The sequence below is a fragment of the Coptis chinensis genome, unplaced genomic scaffold (assembly GCF_015680905.1).
Source record: "Coptis chinensis isolate HL-2020 unplaced genomic scaffold, ASM1568090v1 utg1029_pilon_pilon, whole genome shotgun sequence".
NCBI classification, from domain to species: Eukaryota; Viridiplantae; Streptophyta; class Magnoliopsida; order Ranunculales; family Ranunculaceae; genus Coptis; species Coptis chinensis.
The window spans coordinates 352,253-378,844 of NW_028238094.1; the positions used below are offsets into that span (position 1 = coordinate 352,253).

Consider the following 26,592-nt stretch of genomic DNA (forward strand, 5'->3'; position numbering starts at 1 on the left):
CTAGTTAAAATTTAAAACGGTCTTGGACTTAGGAAATGAAATACAAATGAATTCTCTAATTATTGTTTTTTCGTTGGTTGACCAATGGCTAGTGTTCGTGGTCGGAATTCCGCTAAATATTTCAGTTTTTCAAAAAACTAGAAAAACCAATATAGTGTCGAAAAATGGATGATTCCGAAATCAGTTGAAATTCCGAACATAATAGGGATGGATATTTGATGAATTTTTGGAATGTTCTAGTTAGAAATGGTCTTGAACGCAATATATAAAATACTACGTGGGACAGTTTTTTTGTTTAACAATATCTACATGCAGTTAACATCATTATTTGTTTTTTACTGCAGGGTTGAATATATAGGGAACTATACATGACATGAGTGCTTTTTGTGGTGTTGCCTCACTCATGTGGAAAACTCTTGTACATGATTTAACAAAACCTTTCTAGGAAATTTTTGGACACGGCCTCCTCAACATGAAGATCATCCTCACTTCAAATTGGCAAACTTTTGAGTATTTTTTATGAGATGTAGACGCTTGTTGTTATGGGTTTTTACGTTGTAATATGTAGTCGCTGGTGTATTTAAGTTCAATTCGACTGACCAATGCACTTAACTTTTGATTTGTAATATTTGGCTGTCACTCTAGATCTTTGTAATAAGTTAAATCCTGTCATGTATCCTCAACCAAATTTCTGTTGCATATTTTTGTTTCTCATTTCTGATATAATTTATCGTAGTAATCTTGCTCTGTTTGGTTTCTGCTTGTTGCAGCCAGCATTTGTCTACTAACCAATTCTAAGTTTTTTTTGGTTTTTGAGGACTGATGCCTGTCCTTGAGAAGAATAATAACGTAGGATTAATTCATGACTGCTTTGTTGTCCAATGCTCGAGCTGTGGAGCTTTTCAATAATCTTCATGGAGACTTCTTCATGGGGACTTTAATCTAATACGGTTTTTAATTTCTGAAGTAAAAAAAATCTCCATCAATTGACCCTTCTCTATCATCTGCTGGGATGTTGAGTTCTGCCTATGAACACTGACCGAAAGCCACAGAGTTCGGTGGTTCGCCGAAAATGGGTGAATTAAACCAACTGAAAGTCCTCGACTAAATGAAAGTTTTAGCTTCATTTGATAATCAGAATATCAGCCCTTCCCTTATTCATTCACTGGTGCAGAAGATAAGAAACGGCTGCAATGTTTCAAGTTTCAACTAAAGAAAAAATCCACACTCCAAAATCTTGTCTTGAACTGTATTTTGTTTGAGATATGGTAGAATATAAATGTAAGCTGACATCTCTAGTTACAGATGGCAATGTATCTGGAGTTGTCAACTTAACTGTTGTTTAGATTATAAAAGGATAGCGTTCTGCGTGTACATTTCAGCACTGGAGGAATGCTCCTGCCAATGCACCAATGCACCAATGCAGCAGGGTCGAGGGATGTTTCTCACAGCCAAAGTTTCTGTGCGTTTAATTCTAGGATTGAAAGCATCTCCTTTTTCTGTTATTTAAATTTTTCGTATAGAACATCATAGATGCTTTAAACACAGTTTACTGATTTCTGTGCTGCAGTCTAATAGAGATGTTGGAGTTGGACAGGAACGTTAACTCATCTCACGAAAAACCCACGCTCTGACTGACTACAGCGCCAACACTAACCAGAAAATTGTCTGAGAAAGAACAGGTAATCCAATAACTACTTTTGGATCAATCCAACTTCACCTGAAAAAGACAACTAAGATTCTGGCGGCAACTCCCTCCATTTATAATGGCAGGCCGCAGGCCATCAAGACTTCAAAATAATAATGTAATCATTCATGGCTGTTAACTGGCGCCTTCTTCCTCTTTTTTACTCTTATGTAAGTGGATGATTGTGTGACAGTTTCTAACCTAGGTCTCTCTAACAACTCCCACATGCTTTACCAACTAAGCTTATTCACACCTTGCCAGCTGGTGGATTTGCCACCTTTATATTTAAAATTCCAGTCATAAAATTTCAAAGTCTGAGCTTCTTACAGTAACGGTTATAACCTTATTTCTAGAAAGAGATTGAAAAGCTCTCATACAAAATGTGCATACCGAACTAAGCTACCCTCAGAAGATGTATCAGAAAAACTGGGAAATAATTTGGTCAATTAATCAGAATTCAATACGAAACCTCACCCAGAACACACCCATCTTTTGTAATCCAGTGACTCTAGCTCTAGTTATCTCTTGGAATGTCCATATCTTCAAATGCCGGGCTATCAACTCCCACACCCATTGCATTCAACCCATTGTCCACATAAATAACTGAGCCTGTGATGGCAGAAGCCAATGGTGATACCAAGAAGGCAGCAGCATTCCCAACCTCATCTGTTCAATGAATGTTTCAGGTTTAGAAAGAATAAATTAAAACTAAAGTATAGAGAAAAAATTATGGAGGAGAACCATAAAGGAAAAAGAAAAAGAAAAAGAGTGCAGGAAGTTCTCGATGACTCACCTGCAGTTAGTTCTTTTTGCACGGGTGCATTGGCTAGCGAATAATTGATCATTTTGTCGATGAAACCAATGGCTTTTGCAGCCCGGCTTCCCAATGGCCCTGAGAAAATAGGATGTTGGAAAATGACATCAGTTGAACCATCATTTGCAACAAGAAAAAACTTTTTGCAGTGAAGACGAGTATTCAATATAAGAACTTTCATGTATGGTTGCTCGGGTACTTGACAGTTGAGTAGTTGACATATCTACAGTCCATATACTGATTACAAATATGAGCATATCTCAGAAAAGAGAGCAGAAGTCCTGAAATTTTAGCACTACAGCAAATGCAGCCTCATTAAATTTTAACACCCAGGTGATTCAGGATCACTATGAATTGAACTGGGCACAGACATGAAAATATGATTCAGGGTCCAGCATCTATGCTAAAGAATGTGATATCAGATCTCAAACAGACTCCTCAAATAATACATGCAGTTGGGGGGATGGAACTAACACGATGGAAGCGGTCATATTCATATTCAGTCAGTATTATATTTAAGGTCATGCTAATGATGGGATGTCCGTAAGATTCACACGTAACATGGTAAGAGTAAGATGGGTTTTTTTTTTTAGCATAGGTTTTCCAATCTATGTTAATAATTGCTGGTGTGAAATCGACAGCCACTGCCGTATATGCTCAATGAATTACAAAGCAAAGATAAGTACCAGCAGATATCGTATTCACTCTAACGTTGTAGCGCCTTCCTGCTTCGAAAGCAAGCACCTGCATCGCACGTAAAATACCAAGTATTGTCACATTCAATTATGAATGAAAGAGATAGCATGTTAGTTTCATGCAGTCTAGTTAGTCAGATGAACTCACTCGGGTGTCACTCTCCAGAGCAGCTTTTGCTGAACTCATTCCACCTCCATATCTGTATACAAACACAAACTTGGGTCACTTTTGTATATTCAACTGCAAGATCTGAATGGAACTTAATCAGGTAATTATTATGCAACCAGATTATTCAAAATGGGTGCTATATCCATATTGGACACTTAGTTTTAAGAGTAACATGATATATTCATGCTATACTGGGACTATATCATGTTGTGTCTGGGTGACATACTGACATAGGTGAAAACAGAGGCAGAACTGTAACATACCCTGGAATGATCCTTTCAGAAGCAATATACGTGAGAGAAATTGACGCACCACCTGCAGTATTAACATTGAAATGTGAATTCTGGGTACTATGGGCCTCTTCAATTTGAAGAAACTCAAAATGACATATGAACGAAAAATAATTGAAGTAAAACTAGATTGCATTGTTTGAGTAAGAAATGTGCCTGGATTCATGATTGGAATGAAATGCTTGAGTAAAGAAACATATGAGTAACTTGACGCAGAGATTGCTGCAAGATAGCCACGCCTGGTTGTCTCCAATAGGGGCTTACTCACCTGTATGAGAGAGACAATTTAACACCAACATACTTCGTATAGTAATTATTATAAAATGAATCAGGCTATACCTCTGGCCCATTGGCAAGTGAGTGCACTAGGATGTCAATGGTCCCAAAATCCTGCTTCACCGATTCAGCTACTTCCTGCAATAAGTTCAACAAATTGTGTAAATAAAATGGCCATGTAAGAAAATTGAAAAGTTTCAGTCCAACAACCTGACCAACTCCATATTTTTCAATTTCCCAAAACTCTTGCTGAACTTATGCCTATTTGACACTAATTTTACCTTTTTGTCAAACAAATCCTAAATGAAAACTTATTGCTAATCAGAACATCAACTAATTTCAGAACTTTCTCGCCTTTCTCTTACAGGACCTCCAAGTAAGTATATTGTCCAATTTAAGCATTGAATGCAATTCCTACTCTCGTAGGTATTGTTTCCAAACTGTCTTTAGACCACACTTTCATTTTGATAATCTTTTGAATCATAATAGTAGATTTCGTCTTCAGAATCATCACTGATGGAGCACGTGAAAGTGGGATTTTAAGACTTGAGACTTCACTTTATAACCATTTTCAAACCCAACCTGAGTTAAAATCTGAAATCAGATCAATATCCTTACACCATTTTCCTTTAAAACTCATCATGTCCAAGTCAGTTACTGTTGTCCAGATATAGACTAATTTGAAAGAAGTATCAAATTGGACACAGGCAGCTTTATTTAGTTCAGTAATACAACCATATTTAACCATGTAAAATAGACAAATACAACACCTGAACGGTCCACTTAGACGATCCGGCATAACGCTTATTTGTTTTAACCTGCAAAGAACCACACCAAAATTAATAAATTGATTAAACTTTCAAAACTTGTACTGAGAAATTATAGTAATGCCTAATTACATCTTCAGGCACATCCTCAAGATTGTCATATACAGCATCCAATGGATACACTTTGGTTATCTCCATCAAGGAACCATCTTGCAAGCTGTGAAAACCAAGTTCCATCAGTTCAAATAGACGTCAACCTATTGAGAGAAATTTAGTATCAGAAAGAAGTTCTTACACACGTGACGCGTCAAATTTCCCCCTACGTAGACTGCTTTCAAAAATATTGAGAGCCTGAAGAAGCAAAAAGTTTATATAAGAACTGTTTTTATGTGGTTCCAGGAGAAGTTCTCCATCACAACAAACTATTCTGTACGTTAGAAAGTTTTACATACAGGCACCCATGTACCGACGAGGATTTCAGCACCTGCAGCAGCAAGGGATTTTGCTATTGCCCAACCATATCCGTTGTCATCAGCTATCCCAGCGATAAATGCTTTTTTACCTTCAAACAAGATCTGGAACATAAGCTGGGCAATGATTGATGTTTATTTTATTTATTTCTATATAAAGTAGAAATAAGGTGCCCCCACTCCAAAAAATCTATAAAGGATGATATGCATTCAATAGAAACTTCTGCTCCACTTTGGAGTTACAAAAAACTGTATTTGGATTCGTATCCATGGCATGATGGAGTGGGCTTCATACTAGTTAATGACCAGACTCTAACCCCTCAAGTCCATTTTATATCAGAAACAGTAAAAAAATGGTCTACAATCTTTTTCCTCTGTAACAAGTCGACCCAGTGTTTATTAAGTATCAAATAGGAAGTAAGACAATGACGTCCGAAGATAGGGATCACAAGATCAAAGTCATTCATTAAACTTTAACGGAGTCTTTGAAAGCATCAAGCTGATACCACCTGATTTAGTTTGTACTATTGGAAGCCAAACCAAAGGAGACCAGAAGGAAATGCCTTCTTGGGTGCATTTTTCAGCAAACCAATTTGTGAAAAACACGTCAATGTAAAACATGTTGAGGGTTTGCAACACAGTTCAGGAGATCCGCTTTTTATACTATGGCGTAACGAGTATGGATATAGTGGGGGGATCTAAAAGTTCAGTATAACAGATGGGGTTTGACCAAGCAGTCGAAGTAACAAAGCTGATTATTAGTAACACAGCTTCAACATCAATGTATGGCCCTTAATAAAATCCATTCATAAAACGGTCAAGCAAGTAACAACAACAAAAGCTACTCTAGAATAAAAGCAATGTAGAACTACAAACAAGTCTCTGAATTAATCAACTATGATATTTCGCAAGAGTCCCTAGGACTGATCATGCCATATTTGGGGCAATACTAGACAAATGTAAATTAGACTTGCTAATCCCCAAATTTAAGTTAAACTTTAAGAGAGTTAATTCTATAAGCAAACACATACATTGTGAATTAACATTGCATATGATTTTCACTAGGACAAATATATTGATCAGAATTCACAAGAGAAGAGAGCAAGGAAGGAATAGGAATAACAAAGCTGATTATTAGTAACACAGCTTCAACATCAATGTATGGCCCTTAATAAAATCCATTCATAAAATGGCCAAGCAAGTAACAACAACAAAAGCTACTCTAGAATAAAAGCAAGCTATGTTACATGGACACACAGACCATATTTTAAAAATAATCACCCCCTCGGATACATTGCATGTGATGTACTTCAATATTTGATATTACACTTTGTATCCGTATCGGATACAGACGCACATATCTGTGTCAATGTAACTTATAATAAAAGCAATGTAGAACTACAAACAAGTCTCTGAATTAATTCTATAAGCAAACACATACATCACAATTCAAAGTGAATTAACATTGCATATGATTTTCACTAGGACAAATATATCGATAGGAATAATTCTAACCTCTGAGATCAATGGGCAATCCAGGAAGAGTCTTATTCTCTACTTGATCAGCCATTGCCTTGGTGACAAAGTTATCAACTTTCGAGTAAGGCAATAATGTGGGCAAGGTACGGAACAAAGGTTGTGCCGAAGCGATATGAGTATAGCTAGTAAGCTTAGTACACTTAGAATCAACACTAGGAAATGTACTACTACTACTTGCCTTGACAATCATCATTCGAGACGACGACAAAGTAGTGGTTGTTGCTACCTTCATTTGTAGACCAGAAGCTGAAGTTGCAACAGCCATTTGAACAAAAACTGCAAAAAAACATTAAATCATAGTTAAAATGGAAGATATCAAGTAAATAAAGTGTTGGAAGAAATGTGAAAAGGAGTAGGCACCTTAAAAGTGGAAGTGCAAATGGGCAAAAAGTGTTTGAGGGAGTAGAAATAGAAGAAGGAAAAGCCTCGTGGGTATCAGTGATGAGAAACGAGTTCGATGAAAACAATGTTATGAACCTACTACTTTGGGAAGGTCGCCTACTTGTTCATGTGTTTGGTGGTGTTTGTTAAGACTCAGGGACCATACTAGCTTTAATTGGAGGCCACATTTTTCAACAATTTCAGAGGTTTTATGATTTTTTTGGTAAATTTAAGTATTCAGCTAGCTCAATGAAATTTTTAACCCAGGTGCAACCCCAGTTTTAATAAGAGCATTCCCAATGCAAGGCAGTATGAGGGGAAATTGAGAGTTTTCACTTTTGAATACTAAAAAATCTTTGCCAAATGCAAGGGTTACAAAATCGGTGATTTGTAATTAAGTCATAACGATTTTCACTGAGTTGTGAGCTTCAGACGGAATGTTTTATTCCGTCTCGTGTGTTTTTTTTTTTTAAAATTGGTTTTGTTTTTCAGATCTGTTCCATGTGTTTTTTCGACTTTTTTTTTTTTTAACTTCGGATGGGATGTTTTATTCTGTCCAGCGTGTTTTTTTTATTTTTACATTCAACGGAATCAAACATTCCGTCCGAGGTTTAAAGTCACCTCTACATTGAGCAATCTTTTCTTGTTTTTCACCATAAGAGCATTTCCAATGCAAGTCAATATTTTGCCTCTTTATCACCTCCACGTAGGCAGTATTTCCCCTTTTTATCATCGTTTTGGTGAAAAGCAAGGTGAAACTGCCCAATGCAAATGTGAATATTAATCTCGGACGGAATGTTAGATTCCGTCTGGATGTAAAAATCGAAAAAACGCTTCGGACGAAATAAAACATCCCGTCTGAAATTAAAAAAAAAAAAATGAGATGGAGTCCAACATCCCGTCCAAAACTCACAAGTCAAAAAAAATCTCAATTGAAGAACATTTCACCTCACAATGACTTGGGAAAATAGTCACCCTCGTTTTCACCTCTACATTGGGCACTGAATTTGAACAAAAAAGAGGTGAAAATTTTCACATTTCTTTCTTTTTCACCTATTTTGGGGGTGAAAAAAAATTGCCCTAATAAAGGTCTAAAATTTGAGTCCATGGGTTCCTTTGCATCGTTGGGCTTCGGACCGGCCCATCAGAGTACGGTATATAACTCGGTACAATGAAGTGACGGCATGAAAGCACGTGATGATGTGAAATAATCAAATCTAGGACGAGTCATATATAAATCTCGTCCACACTCTTTTTTTCTCGTTTTAACTTTTAAGGCCTTTCCTCTGCTTCTGCTTCTGCTTCTTCTCCAAGAGTCCAAGCCTTTAGGGTTTTTGAAACCTTTTTAGGGTTTATCTTCTTTCTCTGACCGTTTACTCCTTTTGAAAGATTTGTTTTTTAAATATAAAAGCATGGAAGGTAGAAAGAGAGGAAGATCAGATGGGTTTTTCAATGGCAATGGAGGTGGTGGTGGTTTCAAGAAAAACAGACAAGGTTAGTTTTCTCCTCCTCCAATTAACTTTCTTTCTTTTTTGTTTCAATTCTTTACTCGTTTTTCTTGTATATATTGGTTAGTTTGTATGATATATTGTTGTTTTTAGATCTGGCCCCAATTTGAATATGTTAATTTGTGAGTAAAGATTGGTCATTTCAAACTTGTTCTTGAATAAAATATCAATCTTAGTAGTATTTGTTCACATTAGATACAATATATTAGAGGAAAAGTATATTTTTTTCCAATTTGTTACTCTAAATCCCTTATTGGGGTTAGTTGGTTTTTTTATATAAAGGGGCTGTTTGTTTTTAAATACTTGTAAGTTTGGGTAAGCCAGGATTACCAACTTATAATGTATCATTTGTAAGAAGCTGAAAAATAAAGGGTCAATCACTTGTAAGAAGAGGAAAAACCACATAGAAAAGGTGGTCCACCACTAACAAGTTAAAATAAGTGGGCAAGCAACTTATAAGTACTAAAAACAAACATGCAGTAAGTTTGATCACCGTTGACGTGTTAAACAGAAGTTGTTAATTATGCGTCTTTACTATTATAATAATGTATAATATAAGTTGTTAATTTGACTAGGGTGTTTTTTATACTGTGTGTCTAATTCAGTATAATGTTTGAAGGATGTTGTCAATTTGACAAAAGGTGTTTTTCATACTATGGTGATAATGGTAATTTGAGCATTGGGTGTTTCTAAGCTATCCAGATTAATAACTTGCTTAGACAGTTAACTGAGAAAGCGTAATTAATTCTTTGCAACAGAAATGGACTCATTTCAACCTGGTTTAGGAAGCAAATCAAAGCCATGTATGAAGTTTTTCAGGTTTAATCTTAAACCCATCTAATCAACTATTCTAAGTGCAATTATCTTTACTCTTATAAATGCTTATAATTATCTAATACGGATGTGATTTACAAGTTTTATGCAAGACAAAACTGTTATCAAGACTAATGAATTGGGAATTTTAAATGTTTGATACAGGTTTGTAGCACGTGAATCAAGCAATTTTTTCGCACTGCAAATTCATTTAAATATTAAATAAGGATATCACTATACAACATTTGCAACAGAAGACTGATTATAGAAACTGGGCGTCTAAAATTTGGGAGGATCATAGCACTTGTTGCTAGTCTGTGTTTTAAGATCCTTGAACAAAGATAACAGTTGTGTTTGCAGGCGTGATGGAACTCGGTTCTGGTAGCTCGAAAGAGTCTATTTGAAACATAGTCTACGGATTAGTTTTTCATCGTGTTTAATTAGAAATTTTTGTCAGCATGTGAATGATTAGTTTAAATTACTGCACACTGTTTTGTCACCCGTAAGCTGTCCATAGATGTTCTCAACTATCAACACATTAAGAATATCATAAAAATCAGCTTAAATGCGCCTCTCCCTCCCTTTTTGCCTGAAAGAAAAAGACCTAAATTGCCATAATGGATAATGTTCTATATCATAATAAATGGGTCCCAATCGTATGAAATTGAAAAAGAACAAAAACTTACACACAAAGACGAACACATTAGCTGACACAATAACCCAGAATATGCTGAACTCAATGGGGGGCAAAACATTTTTCGATTGGTAGCATGTTTTGTGCACACGGATATTACATTTGGCTTGAAGATGTTACGTTTGCTTTATGTTGAATTGTTGGCCTTCTATTTCTTGATACCTTCTTGAAACTTGTTATTCTTGTTCCTGCCACTTATTCCAACCATGTTCCGGTTAATTTTCGTGCAGTAACTTTCGCGTGTCTGTTTTTCTGATGCTTCCATGCTTTTGATGCAGCACAACTGGTTGTCCATTTGGTGAGGGTTGCCATTTCCTGCACTATGTTCCCGGTGGTATCAATGCGGTGGCTCAGATGACTAACTTAGGTGGCAACCATTCACATCCTCCAGCTTCTCGAAATGCAATGGGTCCACCATCCATTCCCAATGGTTCGTCTACTGCAGCCAAGACCCGCATGTGCAACAAAATCAAAAGTGCAGAAGGGTGCAAGTTTGGGGAAAAGTGTCATTTTGCGCATGATGAGAGGGAACTTGGCAGGCCCCCCCTTGGTCCTTCACATGAAGATCCACGTGCCATGGGTCCAATGTCTGGGAGGTTTCCAGGTCGTGTTGAGCCTCCCCCACCTGGCCTCACTGCTGCTGCGAGTTTTGGTGCCTCGGCAACTGCCAAGATCAGCGTGGATGCCTCGCTTGCAGGAGCAATTATAGGGAAGAGTGGTGTGAATTCAAAGCAGATATGTCGGGTTACAGGTGCCAAGCTTTCCATAAGGGACCATGAGTCAGATCCCAATCTGAGGAACATTGAGCTTGAAGGGAACTTTGATCAGATAAAACAAGCCAGTTCAATGGTCCGTGACTTGATTGTCAACATTGGTTCCACCATGGGCCATGGCATGAATTCTGCTCCTGGTGCTCATACCCATGGTCATGGCAGCCATGGTCATGGCAGCCATGGTCATCCCCCTGGTGGTGCCCATCATGGCCCTGCTTCAAACAACTTCAAGACAAAGCTGTGTGAGAACTTTGCGAAGGGGTCATGCACATTCGGGGACAGGTGCCACTTTGCACATGGTCAAAATGAATTGCGTAAGTCTGCTGTGTGAGGGATTTATGTTCTTGAGTGGAAATGCTGTGTAAGCTCTGTTCTAAGTTGTGACTAGCTCTGTTTGTAGTCGTCTGCTATCTTTTAGTTCTTATTCCGTTTTCAATAGTTTAGTACCTTCAGTTAAATATGCTTCTTCAATCTTTAACATCAGGTTTCTGACATTGTGTTTTGATCATTTTATCAGTTGTGGCAAATGTCAGCTACTTTGTTGTTTTGGTGCCGAAGTTGAATATGGTTTCTAATTAGTTTATTAAACTTTTAAGCAGTAAAACCTGTTATAGGTGATTTACCTGTTTATGGTGATGAAGTCTTGTTTTTAAGAATCCGACTGCTTCTACCAATGGGCTTTGTTTAAGGCACTAACGTTGTTTATTTGAGATGTCCCTCGACTTGCCACCATTTTAAGTGTGTTGGTAGGTTAATAATTGTAGTATTTGCTTATGGTAAACATGCTCCGATCTTTCTATTTCTCAGCCCTACATGATACTTGAGTAACTTTACCAATTTGAGCACTTCACTCTGTCGTTTGTTTCATGACTTAATCCAAATGCCGTCGACAACAAGCAGTAAATTTGATGCTGCCTTCCTCATCCACTCATTCATATTGCGTTGTATGTTTGCACTTAGCAGCATACTGGTTCAAAGCTCAACCAGGATATCAAATTCAAGACTGGTTCAAATCGGCCGTTGGATGATATAATCAACCAGGATATCAAAAAATTTCTCCATCCAATGGCTATTTGCCTTGATCTCTCCAAAATTTAGAGAGAATGATCTCTCCTTATCATTTGCCATTTCCTATTGCAGAAGAAGCCAAATGTATGCAGAAATTGAATCTATCCAAAATAAAAAAATTTAAAATTTAAACTTTCAAAAATGTTTAAAATTACCATAACAAAAATAGAAACCCCACAAGACCATCAAAATTACCTAAAGCACCCTCAATCCAGCCAAAACCATGGCGGAATCATCTCACAATCTCATTGTGTAAAAAGAAGCAATCTTTCCCTATTCAAAAAGAGAGAGAAGAAAGATGAAAGCCTCACTAAAGTTTAGAGAAGAAGAAAAGCCACCACTTTTGAGAGTAAAAGTCCCATTAAGCATATTAGGTTTCCCATTCCAATCAGGCCTTTCAGCTTGTGGAGATTCCAAAGACCTTTCTTTAAACCTCACCACTTTTTTTGAATCAGGCCCGTCTTTAAAACTAGTTTACAAACCAAACGATTCATGGAACCCATTCAGTCTTGTTGTCAAAACTGGTATTGGTCCTTTTGGTTCACCTATTTCAGCCCCTTTATCTATGAGTGCTGAATTTAATCTTATTTCTCCTCGTGGTAATCCTAGTTTCTTTCTAAGGTTCAATCCTCAATTTGGTGACTTTTCAGTTAAAAAATCGTCCGGGTCTCAATCTGTATTCATTAATAATACGAAAATTGGGAAGTCGGATGAGAAGGGTGGTGTTAATATCGAAACGGAATCTATTGTTGATGCTGGTAAATTGGTTTCTGAGAATGGCGTCTGGAGTAACACGGTTGGTAACGTGGTTGATGGACTAGTTAGTGGGGTTGAGGTGAGTGCAAAGACGTTGTTGCCGATTAGGAATCATGCAGTTGTGAAATTTAGATGGGGGGTTAGGCTGCCGGCAGAGAATGAGGATGGTGCTGGAATTAAGAATTATCCAATGGCTGGAATTTCATTTAGTAAGATTCCGTTTCTTGTGATGAATAAGTTGTCGATTGAACACGCGGCGGGAGGAGGTGATAGTAAGAAGAAGAAGAAGAAGAAGGATGACAGGGGAGTTGAGGTTGAGGTTGAGGAGGCTTGCTTAGGCGTCAAGCGACAGTTGGACGTTCTTCATGCTGAAAATGGTTTGTTGAGGAGAGCTGTTGATGAGCTGAGGTCTGAAATTGGTGTTGGGAAGTTGGGATTGTTAGCTGGGAATGGGAATGTGGAGTCGAGGAAATTTAGAGGCGAACGCCGCAGTGGTGGCGAAAGAAAGGGAGGGCCGGATTTCAGTGGGTTCCCTGGAAAAGTGACCGATGAGGATGCAAATGGGGAAGTTAAGAAGGGGTTGATGAGCAGTGCTGCTGGTACATGAGTCTCAGATGTTCATCCAAATCATTGTCTTTGTTTAGCTTTTCCTTAAGTCTTGAATCTACTAGTTCATTAAAAATGAGTAGAGTGGTTTTCATTTGTTTTTGGATGAGAATGTTTATATAGCATATCTTGTTGTTACTTGTTAGTGAAGTTTATTTGTGTGTTTTTGGTGAACTCTGTAAATTATTCAGTTCGGCTCAGAAATCCTTTTTGTTCAGTTATGCTTGGTTCTCTTTATAATTGAGTTACTAATTCTCTATTTTAATTTTCTTTGTAATAGAAGAAAATGCTTTAACACATGGTTTTAGCACTGAAGAGTGTGATGTTTCATTATAGACAGATGTTCACGCACAACCTGCAACAATCAGAAAGGCAATTTCTGGCACACTTTTTACAGTCACAAAATAATTTTACACATGTATCACGGCCTTCTTCATCCAAATTTCAGACCAGCGGTTATCCTATTCTAACAATTAACATTAATGTCCCACCATAAGGGTACGCACTTACAAGAACATGGCATGATACAAAATGTTCAATCAAAAGAAGCTGGACCAAACTCAGTCAGAGGTCATCATCATCACCATCTTGCTGGTCCTTGCATGTAACTCTACCTCCTCTTACCCATTGATTGTAATAACCTTCACCTCTACGTTCTCCAGCCATCTACCCCTACTTTGCTGTGCACTGGTTCCCACCATATCGCTGATTTCTTTACCCCAGTTCTCTCTGTGTTGATGGTCCAAGTGATAGTGGACGCTCACCCTCATCTGGTCCAAAGAAAAAATACAACAGGAATATAAACTCGGTCTTCACATACTCGGGCAAACTTCTGCCTAGCAATTGCTGAACTTGATAGTCCATTCTAGTATACTGACTTCCCAATTGAGAAGAAAAAGAGCACTGTGTATACATGCTTCTTCTCTTATTGACAGAGCAATATGTGATTATAAGCTTTGGAGCTAACTGCAGATGCAAAATCAATGTAACAAAAAAGGTTGTATGATTATGAATCACTACCTCTACCATCCGATGCAGCAGCAAGCCTTGCAATTGCATCAACCAACGCTTGCTCCTGTTCCTGTCATTAAATATGCATGAAGTTTGTTTTTGCTAACAAAAACAATTAAGTATATTTCTGATTGGGAACTAGGGTATTCTTACTTTGAGAGCTTTCTTGGCCTTCTCAAACTCGAGAGGATCTGGACGACTTCCTCCAAAAATCTTCTCCACCTGCTTCATAACCAAACATAGAAGCTATAATTTACTTGGGGGCCGTTTGGCAACCATTATTGTAAGAACTAATTTTATTCTTAAAATCAATTTTCACATAAATGATTTTGACTTAAACCTTTATGGAAGAAATGATACCAAACAACCAAATACAAAACAATTTTTTATTTAATGACTAGAACAAATATGGAAAGAGAAAATTACTAAAAAAAAAAAAAAATGAAAATAAGGTAACTCATTTGAAGAGAAAAGGTCCACAATTTTTGTTTCTCATTCTTTAAGCTAGTTTTTTTTGTTTATGATTTAATTGATTATCTCATTTTGAGAATGAGATGATGGTTTTTAAAATTCTCTACCAAACAAGTTTTTTTTATACTCAAAAACAATTATGATAACCGTAATAGATTATTAGTCATATAATGCATTATCATAATGGTTTCCAAACGACCCCTTTACAAGTTTGCAGTATAGACTTGCGTTTGGCACAACCAAAAACTAACAAAACAAAATTCAAGAACCACTTTAAATTACTTTCTCGTACCTCTTTGATTAGTGTATCTGTGCGAAGTATTTCGATATTATCTGAAGCCTTCTTAACAGTCCCATTTTGTGATGGTGGAACATCCTTCTTCAACTTACTTGGCGGGCGCCCCCTTCCCCTTTTCACACCTGGAAGGGCTCCAGAATGGGCCACAGACTTCTTGATCCCATGGCCTGGTCCAACTCGCCCCCCTCGATTAAAGATCCCAGGGTCCCCACCTTCCCAACGAATATCTTCGGGAGAAATCTATCATTTATAACATAATAAATAATTATTTATACCACAGCTTACCAGTCCACACACAGACGTAATTTCAACGTTAGATTAACTATGCCAATAAAATAAATTGAAATGCGTCTGTATGGAATTGAATGGTTCAGGTGAGAACGTTAAGCCATACCTCATTGAAATTTACCCATTCAATTGCCTCATTTGGAGTATTAGCATCATAGACTAGAGCATACAATCCCTGACAATTAATAAAATAATGTAAGCTACATTACTGAAACAAAGGAAAATAAATCGACTGACATTATGGGAATATATACCTCTTTGAAGTCTGTGATAAAAGCCTCATAGAAGTTATTATCATCAGGCCACCTTGTGAACACTTTCCGCCCAATTAATGATGCATCAAAGCCTGCTGGTTGAGCAGGCTCATTCGTCACAAGAGCACCTGAAGAAACTCGATGAGCAACTTGGCCCCGTTCACTTGAAATTGTAGATGGGTACGGCATTGACTTTGCAGAGGTGATACCAGCCAATATATGACTCTGCTGAAAGGGGACAAAAAAATTGAATTAAGACTGTTAGTTGTTACAAATTTTGTTTCGGTAAGCACAACTGTACAAATAGAAAGAAATCTTAATTTAGTATCTTTAACTCACAGAACTAGGCTTCCTCCCCTTCGTTCCTGGCCCTCGTTTTCCCACTGACATTGATGGAGCTACTGTCTGTGTATGCAACACAGAGGATGGTGCATTCAACGAAAGAGAAGGCACCGACTGTGATAGCTTTTGTTTCTTGCGGGACGCTGAGAAAGTAGGACTAAGTACAGGATCATGACCAGGTTGAGCAGTATTGTGCGAGCCAGATTGGTGCCCACCTGACTTCCGCCACTCCCTGAAGGAATTTTGCAAACGATGCTTCAGGTTAAAAATTAAAAACAGACCAAACTTTGCTGTATACCTCAAAGATGGGACTCAGAAAAGCATTGAAGCTCTCTTGAAGCATATCATACCTTATCCTACGAAGATTGTCATCGCCATCGACCTGCCCTAGAAGTGCTTTATGTTCATCCTCTGATATTCTAAGTTCCTTCCTTAGTTCTGCCATCAAACTTGTCTTCTCCTGAAAAATAAGTAATTCATGAAGCAGACACTTCGGGTTTCCATCAAGGTACCTGACAACTGTATGCATGTAAGCAAATAACATATACCCAAGTAATGGTGGTGTCGGATTGAGCTTTAAAAGGCAAGCAGGACTGCACGGTAAGCTTCTTGTTCAAGATGATAAATTTGATTCTCCATATCAGTATGCATCCTTGGGTATGGGACAGAACCCATAGCAGCAGATCTTCCACTTCCACTTACACGCCCCCCTCTTTGAACTCTATTTTGATGTGATGGAGGAAGATCATCGTCAGTGCCTGAGGTATTTCACAAAGAATCGTCGAAGAAGAAAAATAAAGATCTGGTGAAGGAAAGACGAATGTTAAATAATTAAGCCGTCTCCCCTCCTTTTTTGCTTTTTCTTTTTTGCTGAACTGGTACAAATATACTATTGTCACATACAAGCACACAGCACTTTGCTAGTAATTTATTACATCAAATATGGCATCCTAATGTCCACCACACTTGCCTTCCCCTGATTTGGAGCATAGACACTCGTGTTTCGCTATTTCCATCTTGGGAGTGTAATCAAGATAAACAATATATCCCCCTCACGCGTTTCTCACTAAACATTGTTCACTATAATTTAACCTAAAATGTGACTTCCATTTCTACATTACCAACCAACAACACAAAAGAGAATACCTTTTTGCATATTCTATAATTTTTTCCCCTTTTTTAGGTGTGTAGGAAAGGGGAGACTCAGCAGATCAAAATTGCTACTCTTTAATAACTTACAAGCAGGTGGTGTTGCTTTACAAAGCATGGAGCAAACATAATTGATCTCCTTCTACTTAAGAAATCAGCTACCAACAAAATTTTACCAGCTCAATTACCAAAATAAAGAAGAAACACAATGCCTAAAAGTTACCCATGCTCTAATAACCAAAGAAACAAGTAGCAAATCATGAAATGTTGATAAAAATCGAAACTTTAGACGAAAAAAACTTACCACTGGTGTCTACTTCATATTCCATAGACCAGAATTTCTCAAATTGTTGTTTAAGATAGCACAAATTTGGGGTAGAAGGTGGGCAATTGAAACTTTTTTTATGATGGTTCGAAACGAGGGATTAGAGAGGAATTGGAAGAAGAGATTATTATTATTAGAAGAAACGCAATGCACAATTTTTTATTGAACTCGAATTTTAGAGCGGACTTCAAATGTTTTTTAGGCTCCATTTGATAGAAGGCAATCGGAATTTTTTTTTTTTTTTTTTTTTTTTTTTTTTTTTTTTTTTTTTTTTGAAAAATTATTTGTCCTAAATACATGATACATGGAGAAAATAAATTTGTCCAAAATGATGGTCAAGAATCCATAGCTAGTAATAATCCGTTTTATACATATTATATACGTTTTTCAATATAATATGAATAATAAGGCGAACCTTTCAAACCTAAGAATTAATATTCGAATTCTATGATCCATGCTTATAATTGCCGAATAATAATGTTCCTAATTTTTTAAATGAAAAAAACACACTACAATTTGGACAAAATATTACCTTCTAAACTTATAATAAAACAAAATATGACCGAATTTTTTCGTACCGAATTTTTGACTTCCACGAATTTACTAGCTATGCAAGAATCGGATTTTCATCGTTGATAATTTGTAGGTTTTATATGGTCAAGAAGTAGGACATTCAATATTGTATGAGATTGTGATCACTAGATTTCCAATGGTTATCCATAATCATTCACAAGTAACAAGAAGCAACGGGCAAATTTTCAAAACTTTCTGATCAACTTTCAGGAAGTTCGATTCCTCAAACCAGTTTCAGAATATCCCTATCTCAGTTATGGTACATAACCATATGAAGTGTAACTGTGTGAGTTACTACATTTCCAAATTTCAAGATGCTGAACCCGTAGGGAAGGGAAACAGAAAAGATACATGACTTCTCTACTTGTTTCAAAAGCTGTGTCATATACCTAATATGTACAACTAAAGTTACACTGTCTGCATTTTGAAGCCTTGAGCATGACCTCTCTTTAAGAAGAACACGACAGCATGCACACACCAGGACGATATGCCCATGCAGGTGGCAAGCGAGCATATTTTTCCATCCCTGGTTGCTCATCATACGGCCGCTCCATGACTTTCAGAAGCCTCCAAACCTCTTCATTGTCTCCTTGTTCTGCTGTGTCTATAGCACTCTGACAAAGGTAATTCCGGAGAATGTATTTTGGGTTTATGGAATTCATGTCGACCTTCCTCTGCTCATCTGAAATGCCGCTCTCAACCATCTACAATACCCAAAAATTAATCAGTTCAGACCAGAAAGGGGAAAAGGTTAACATACAGCCTGAACTCGAAGTGGATCGCTGAATATTAAACACTATATCCAATTCAATAAATTCGCCAGCAAACAAGATAAAAGAGAGCATATTAAATGCCAGACTACATAAAGTACCTCTTGTATATATCTTTGCACCCAGCTAGTCCAAGCCTCCTTCCGCTCCTTCCCCATATCCAGTAATACAGCTTTGAGTGGAACAAGCAGCTCTGCTTCTGGAGTGCTAGGGTCTGCCTTGATATTAGATAGTAAGCGGAAGAAATTTGTGTAGTCAACTTTGTCAACAGACAAGTTGTTCAGAAGTTCACTGATCAACTGTTTATTGTACTTTGACAAGCCAAGTTTTCTGGTCATTAAAGACTTGTACTCATCCATAAATTTAACTCCATATCTGTTACAAAATAATAGGTGGGCACGATCATTAATATCCATAAAAATTCTAGCAGCTTCCCTTAAGAAAATAAGATAAACACGCATAAACAAAGGAGAAAGGAAGAGGGGTTGCACCTTTCCATGGCATAATTTGCCTCCTCAGTGTTGATCAAGTGGGCAGCTGACAAAGTTGAGGTGAACTGTGCAATGTTCCATAAACCAATATCTGGTTGGTTTCCAAAGCAATATCTTCTACCTGGAAGATCAGTGGTATTCGGTGTATAACTTGGATCAAACGCATCCAAGAAACCAAAAGGACCATAATCAATTGTGAGACCCAGCACACTCATATTGTCAGTGTTCAGCACGCCATGAGTGAATCCAACCCCCTGCCAGCTTGAAACCAAGGAAGCGGTACGCTCAGCAACCTCAACGGCCCAAGCTGGTATTTCCAGAGAAGAAAAGATAGAAATGCATTTAGCAAAAAAAACGGCTCAACTGCCAAATCTCATATCCACCAAACTTAAAGCGTAAATGATGTAGGACAAGAATCATGATTTTGGTAACTAGCATTATCCTAATTTAGTATTAGTAAAATTAGGAATTGGTTTCCATTTTCAAATTACTTTTAGTCCAAGGAACTATATCTCAATATGGCTTCGCTATTGTTTTGTAGAACCAACCATTATGATCAATTGAATTGAAGTTTATTTCTCCAAGTCTATTTCTTTATTCTCTTTGTCTTTTCGACTCTAAATCTTCATCTTCTTCTTACAATTGTTCTTGTTCGTCTTAATTTTCTCTCTCATCTTCACTTTTTTACTAATTGAGAATTCCGTATCTCTCTCTTCCAAAACTAGTTCGTTCTTCATTAGTAAAGATGAACCAGTAAAGTTATTTCTCAAGCATGCATGTGATTTTTCCCTTTTTCCTCACTCCAGTCTAGTTAGATATACATGAAATAGAAACGCCAGATCTAGTCATGTGGGTGGATATAGTTTCTATGATGTGTGAGTAAGTGAGATTGTCCTAAATTAGATGAAAAGCTGCACTTGTCTTATAGATACCCCACAAAAAGGGAGGAGGGTCTTATTTCAAAGGTCAAAAATCAAATGCCAGGATCCTAATTTTCTGTTCCATGGACTTCTCAAGAATTTCATGCCCATTTATGGAATGCAAAGTTATGGCATACATGCATAAACAGACCCCTTCAAACTTAATATTTACCTGCATACTTATTTGAGGTCAAATCCACAACCGGAGAGCTGTCCTCCCCTGTCTTAAAAGATAAGCTGTCACTCTTATTCATATCTTCTATATGGGGAAAATGATGCCGGATCGTGTAATCAGCTAAAACACGAACTATACCCAAATCTTCTTTGCCTCTAGAGGCATGTATTTGGAATGAACCAAAGCGCAAAAATGATTGAGCGACTCTGCAAACAATTGCACCAGGTTCTTCCTTTGGATTCCCACTGCATACAACACATTACATATATCAAGGTTCAAAGTGAATAAGTCATTTCGAATAGACAACATAACTAAACTCTACTAAAGCAATATACAAGCAACTACCCCATGATTGCCCCTAAATTTAGTAATTATAAATTTATTATGATACTAATAATATAAACAGATGCACATTTACCCAAAAGATCAATGGAAACTGTGGTCCTTCACATAGTTATTGTACTAATAACCTTTGAGTGAAAATCGCTAATAATGAAGGCAAATAATCAGAGTTTCTGATAAGCAAACTTTTTAGCACTTACTCGTAGAACATGTCCCTGGTGACATATTTGCCTGTCGTTACAAGACTTAGTGCCGGGTTGTTGGAATGCCCAACCCATGCATTGCTTCACTGCAAAGAAATTCACGAATGCTACTGCGCAAAACGGCAAGGCCATCTGCAAATCGGCTGTAAGGAGTCTTACCAGCACCTTTAAGCTGCAGTTCCCACCTTTGACCTCGTGAATTGAGAAGCTCGCCTAGAGTTATTGCACGACCATCACCTAACTGACCGGCCCACGTGCCAAATTGATGACCACCATAACACTGAGCATATGGCGACCTGTCAAAGTGTGTTGCTGATATGAAATATATCTAAAAGTGAATGGAAAAAAGTACTAAACAAGTAGGATAAAAAAGGTTTTGCAAGTTACTAATACATACCCGCCCACCAAAGGCAGTGCACCTGAAAATAGAAGAGGAAAATCTGGCCTTTTAAATCTGAAACACCAAAAATAATTCAATTTTAGCTCCAAGGGTCAGGCAAACAAACTTGTTAGCACTATACTACCCAGATAAAACAGATTATCACCAGACAAGATATCCACTAATCAGCGTACAGTTGAAATTTAAGTGTCTACCATAGATAAGGCATCCTTTTGAAAGATCCGTGTCCCGGAAATCCGGTCATAAAAACTACTTAGAAAACAATACTATTCAATATTACGAAACCAAGATAAAAGGTAAGTGAATTGTCACAAACGTCAAGAATGTCAGCAGTAACAGATCACTAAGAAAAGAGGAACGCTAGGAGGCTGAGTTGCATCATGAGTTGCATACATGCCTCTCACTTAAAAGTTAAAACATACAACTTTTCCACTGAGATTTTCACAACAAAGTACATTTTACAATTGCAAAGTAAGTTGCCTCCTAGCATTCCTCTTTAATTGCAAAATAAATAAACAATGGATACTAGGAAACATGCAATCATGTTTTTATAAATGCATAAGTGGAACAACTGCAGAATTCACTGCTCGATTTTCACTGTGACTTGAATAACAAATAGGCTTCTAGTGAAACCTTCTAATAGTTAACCACAGTGGCATGATTAACGTGCTCATTGCTGAATGGAGTGCCTACACTCAGAGCAAAACGGGGAGGTAGAAAGGAAGTATAGGCATAGTGTTGAGACAGGTAAAACCCTTCTAGCACAACCCTTTAATCCTACTCAGCATTGGTTAGAATCTTTCAGCACTGCAGTCATCTCATTACTAGACTTACCTCCAGAAAACTCAAAAACAAGAGTCTTTGGCAGTTGTTGTTTAATAAGATTCCTAACTATTCTTCCCAAAAAGTGTTTGGATGTACCTGTTTACCTTGGCTTAAACCTTATTCACGTCACAGACTTGAGTTCAAAACTAAACCTTGTGTCTTTATTTGTTATAGTTTAAACTACAAAGGGTATAGATGCCTTGACATGACCAATGGTAGAGTTTACATCTCAAGACATGTTTTTAATGAGAGAGGGTTTCCATTCAGAACACAAATCTCTTCACACATATCATCTATAGTTCTATACAAACTTATTCACATACACAGACATCTCCCGTTTCAATACTTCCTTTACATCCTCCCTTTTTTTTACATCATGTCCTACTTCTCAGATTACAAAACCTGACAGTACTTCTCATAATCATGCACATTCTAATCATTCAAGTCTACATCTACCTTCTAACAACAACTCTTCTCATATTCCTTCTTTTCCTGAACAAAATTTTTCTCATACATCAGCACATAACAATCAAAACAATCCTACACGTTCAAATTCTCCATCAAGTTCTTCTGACACATCAGTCCACAAACAATTCTTCTACTGACAGGTCAAACTATAACAATAACAACTTTGTTTCTAACACATCAGATTCCTCGCCAAACTCACTTCAAGCTCCTATTTATACTTCTCAACACATTTCTTCTACTCAATCTTCTGCAGTACCCACTTCAGTACAAAACAATGTCATTCATCACCCCATGCAAACCAGGTCAAAAGCTGGAATCACATATGTATGATCCAGACACATGGTTTCACAGATCCTACAAAACCTTATCATGTTTGTCAACTGAAGAAGTCACTTTATGGTCATAAACAAGCACCCAGACCATGGTCTGCCAAGTTAACACAAACTCTTATATCTCTTGATCCCACACCTTCTAAAGCTGATTCATCCTTATTCATAAGAAAACATCAGCAGTCAATGACCATTATCCTCTTCTATGTAGATGATATTCTTATAACAAGAACCTCTCAGGCCTATTGTGATTACATCTTTTCAAAGCTTAACTCATCTTTTTCCATGAAAGATCTTGGTACTCTAACCTACTTCCTAGGCTTAGAAGCGCACAGAATGACGAAAGTTAAATACTTTATTTATCAGTCAAACTAAAAGTATTTGTGACCTACTCAAAAGAGCCAATATGTTAAATGCTAAACCCTGTTCCACTCCTTCCACAACAAAACTTGATCATTTCTCATTTTACTCTCTGATACAACAGAGTATAGATCCTTAGTTGGAGGCTTGGAGCTCTGCAGTACATAGTATTCACAAGACCAGACATCTCATTTTCGGTTAGTCAAGTATGTGAACACATGAACCTGCCAAGAGTTTGTCATCTTGCAGCAGTTATGAAGATTTTAAGATATTTCTTTCCATCATCTGCACATTAACAACCAGGACCGTGGTAAAAATACTCACTCTTCAGGATCCAAATCGAGCAACTCTGCAACAGATTCTGACCAAGCAACGAGCTGAGGATTCTCCACTTTAACAGAAGGAGACACTTTTGTATAACAAGCGTGAAGAACCTGCAAAACAAATGGCATCAACCACAAAATTTAATGTATATCCTATCAAATCCAGAGCTTCATTTAAATTCTTTTTCAGTATCTAGGAGCATAGTACAAAATATCCCGATATATCGCGATATTTGGGGATATCTATCCATATTTCATAAAAAGATATTTAAATATCACGATATGTTTAGAGATATATACGACTGCAAATATCAATTATATTTCGATAATATTTGCAATATTTGCGATATTTTGTGGAGATATTTGGCGATATTTTGTATATATAACAATTTTATTTAATATTTACCATTATATTTCAAATAAATATAAATAATGTATCACTATATATCAATAAATATCCACGATATTTGTCGATATTTTGGATATATCCACGATATTTGCATGTGAAACAATGTCAAATATCCCCAAAGAGGGGGATATATCCACGATACATATCTAGAAATTGAATATCGATAAATACCCATATCCTGATATTTTGTACTATGTCTAGGAGAACATCCACAGCTGAGCATCTAAAGAAAAGAGGCAAGGCAATGGTCAGTTAGGTATGCCATGTTCTGTCAAGCGAACGTGGACTGGTTTATCTAATTCGATTGGAACCGCCCAGGTAATTGCCCAAAGAGGAATAACTAGTCTTTTAACATGTTCCAATCTTTCCCATGTTGTCTATCAAATTAGATGGCTCTATTTTACTACAGCAATAAAAACAGCCCATAGCTGAAATTTATCCCATCACTGATATTACTAGTTTAAAGAACACTCAAATTTCATATACCACATACACAACACATTAAAACTAATAAATGAGACTTAAAAAAAAAAAAAAAAAAAAAAAAATCTTTATTACCTCTCTGGGCATGATATGGGTTTTAGGATCAGCAGGTAACTCTTGAACAAAAGAATGGTCCCAATTAAGATCCTGAAGCTTCAATTTGAATTTATTTTCATTACCAAGAGTTTGGTTTTTCAAGTGATTAGTGACTGAATCCACAGCAGAAATATTATCCATCGTTTTGAAGAGATGTGGTTTTGAGACAAAGGATGAATTCAAACGTGGTGGAAAAAAAGGTGGTGTTGGTGTCGGCGGGCGAGAAGAGAAGAAAGGAAAGATGGATGTTGGAGTTCGAGAGAGAGGAGAAGAACGAGGTGTTGTTGATAAATGAGTTAACAAAAACAGCATTTTTTTTTGTTTTCTACATGCTCTGTTTTTCCACCAAGACTATTTAGCACTTTCCAAAAAAAAAAATAAAAATTCTTTTGTGACGTGGATATTTTTGGGTCTGCCATGTGGATAATGATGCGGATTTAACACGCCACGTGTCACATAAGGAGTGGGTAAGAACTATGCCTCCCATATACCCCTGTGTCCGCAGCGTCAATGACTACGACTACGGGTACTGGGATAGAAGAGGTTATAATAGTTAGGTTGAGTCCAATGGCTCTCTATTCCTTCACAAGTGGAGAGCGAAGTGGTGGTTTTTACTCTCTATCGGAATGGAGAGTGTGTTCTGCGCCAATTGAAATTGAGTGGAATTGAAAAAAATCAAATGGCATTCGACATTGGTTGAAATGAAGTAGAATTACATGTGTCCCTACCAAATTATTGAAGTGGGGTAATAAGTATGATGGTTTCAAACTGTGCCAGTTGAAGTGGCGTAGGATGTCCAAACCATTGGGTGCCAAAAACATACTCTCTGTCATTAAAATACTATTACAATCCATTTTTAGAGATGCAGAGTGAATACCATTAGACTCGGCCTTAGACCTGCCTCTGATTATGCTGACAAAATGATTTGAGCTCTCGAAAAGTTTGGGAGGCTAACTGTTAAGTCTGCCTATGAGTTTATGAATACAAATAAAACTGGAGTGGGACAAAACTCAAGTGTCAACTGCAGAGCTATAAAACAACTTTGGGCAGCTCCACTGCCATCGTATATACAGATGTTCATCTGGAAAATGTATATGTATGTGCTGTCTATGGGAGATAGGCTGGTAGGGGAAAAAAATGAAGGGTGACTTCTCCTACCCATTTTGTAATAGAGAACTAGAAACTGCTGAGCATCTATTCTTCACTTGTGACTGGACTAGAGTTGTCTGGTTTAGCTCTCAAGTGGGATTGAGAATCAATAGCAATCACCAGTAATCAAGTCTGAGGGAGAGGCTAGACATGTACCTGTCATGGTGCAACATCAATAATAGTGAGAGCTTTGTTTGGCTGGGACTCACATCATGTACTTACTCCAACACATATAGAGTTTCAAGAATGAGGTCAAATTTGAAAACAAAAAGGCAAATAAGGATCGTATCATCAAACAGAGCAAAGTGTTGGCTGACAAATGCTATTTATCATACAGAGAAGTTTCCTCTACCTCTCGAATTTCTTTTAGTACTTATGCTAAAAATATAGATAGGGTGTTTCCAAAAATTCCAAAATAGAGTGCATTGTAATTAGATTTGATGCTTCTTTTATCAAGGACACAGGATGGGCTGGAGCTGGATCGATAGCATGCAATAGTGAAGGAGTCATTATAGGAGCAGCTGTTAGGAGATTCAAAGCTCAGGAGGCTGAAAATGCATAAATGAGAGCAGCTGAAGTTGCAGTTCTTTCGACAAAACATCTCAGATACAATAACTATGCTTTGGAGGGAGATGACATGGAGGTGATAAAGCTTCTACGTACAAGGATCAGAATGTAAATGGTCTTTGGAAGCTATGAAGACCTACATAAACTCTATTATTTTGGATTTCAACTCATGTACTCTTAATTAGATAAGTAGGATTTCAAATGAGGATGCAGACTTACTGGCTAGATGGGCTAACCATCAGTTGGGGAGTTTTGCTCTTCCAAA

At 37.3% G+C, this 26,592-nt stretch overlaps 4 protein-coding genes and 1 pseudogene across 5 annotated transcripts; 2 read left to right on the forward strand and 3 right to left on the reverse strand.

The window, feature by feature from the left end:
* Window positions 1-1,930: 1,930 nt before the first annotated feature.
* On the reverse strand, window positions 1,931-7,636 carry LOC147474275 (enoyl-[acyl-carrier-protein] reductase [NADH], chloroplastic-like). Its single transcript, XM_086586425.1, has 13 exons — window positions 7,068-7,636; window positions 6,684-6,983; window positions 5,151-5,260; window positions 4,994-5,049; window positions 4,831-4,915; window positions 4,702-4,749; window positions 3,995-4,069; window positions 3,812-3,923; window positions 3,629-3,680; window positions 3,345-3,396; window positions 3,188-3,245; window positions 2,481-2,579; window positions 1,931-2,353 (listed from the first exon to the last, which is right to left on the reverse strand). Exons 2-13 carry the CDS (start codon window positions 6,970-6,972, stop codon window positions 2,202-2,204), a joined length of 1,188 nt encoding a protein of 395 aa, XP_086442551.1. The 5' UTR covers window positions 6,973-6,983; window positions 7,068-7,636; the 3' UTR covers window positions 1,931-2,201.
* A 638-nt stretch (window positions 7,637-8,274) lies between these two features.
* On the forward strand, window positions 8,275-11,532 carry LOC147474276 (zinc finger CCCH domain-containing protein 14-like). The gene is made up of 3 exons (XM_086586423.1): window positions 8,275-8,582; window positions 9,355-9,415; window positions 10,382-11,532. The coding sequence occupies exons 1-3, from the start codon at window positions 8,501-8,503 to the stop codon at window positions 11,205-11,207; spliced, it is 969 nt and encodes a 322-aa protein (XP_086442549.1). The 5' UTR covers window positions 8,275-8,500; the 3' UTR covers window positions 11,208-11,532.
* Window positions 11,533-12,115: 583 nt separating this feature from the next.
* Window positions 12,116-13,510, forward strand: LOC147474277 (uncharacterized). The gene has a single exon (XM_086586466.1). It carries the CDS (start codon window positions 12,243-12,245, stop codon window positions 13,305-13,307), a length of 1,065 nt encoding a protein of 354 aa, XP_086442592.1. The 5' UTR covers window positions 12,116-12,242; the 3' UTR covers window positions 13,308-13,510.
* Window positions 13,511-13,608: 98 nt separating this feature from the next.
* LOC147474278 (protein EMSY-LIKE 3-like) lies at window positions 13,609-17,587 on the reverse strand (annotated as a pseudogene). Its single transcript, XR_015210052.1, has 10 exons — window positions 17,424-17,587; window positions 16,519-16,728; window positions 16,321-16,430; window positions 15,968-16,202; window positions 15,629-15,856; window positions 15,481-15,549; window positions 15,081-15,326; window positions 14,471-14,539; window positions 14,327-14,387; window positions 13,609-14,076 (listed from the first exon to the last, which is right to left on the reverse strand). The product of XR_015210052.1 is annotated as a protein EMSY-LIKE 3-like (transcript).
* A 610-nt stretch (window positions 17,588-18,197) lies between these two features.
* Window positions 18,198-24,936, reverse strand: LOC147474279 (selenoprotein O). Its single transcript, XM_086586465.1, is given in 9 exon segments — window positions 18,198-18,721; window positions 18,889-19,162; window positions 19,279-19,585; window positions 20,371-20,618; window positions 20,916-20,967; window positions 20,970-21,214; window positions 21,316-21,372; window positions 23,625-23,734; window positions 24,591-24,936. Coding segments are annotated over 9 exon segments (1,881 nt in total). The 5' UTR covers window positions 24,924-24,936; the 3' UTR covers window positions 18,198-18,466.
* Between the last annotated feature and the right edge of the window lie 1,656 nt (window positions 24,937-26,592).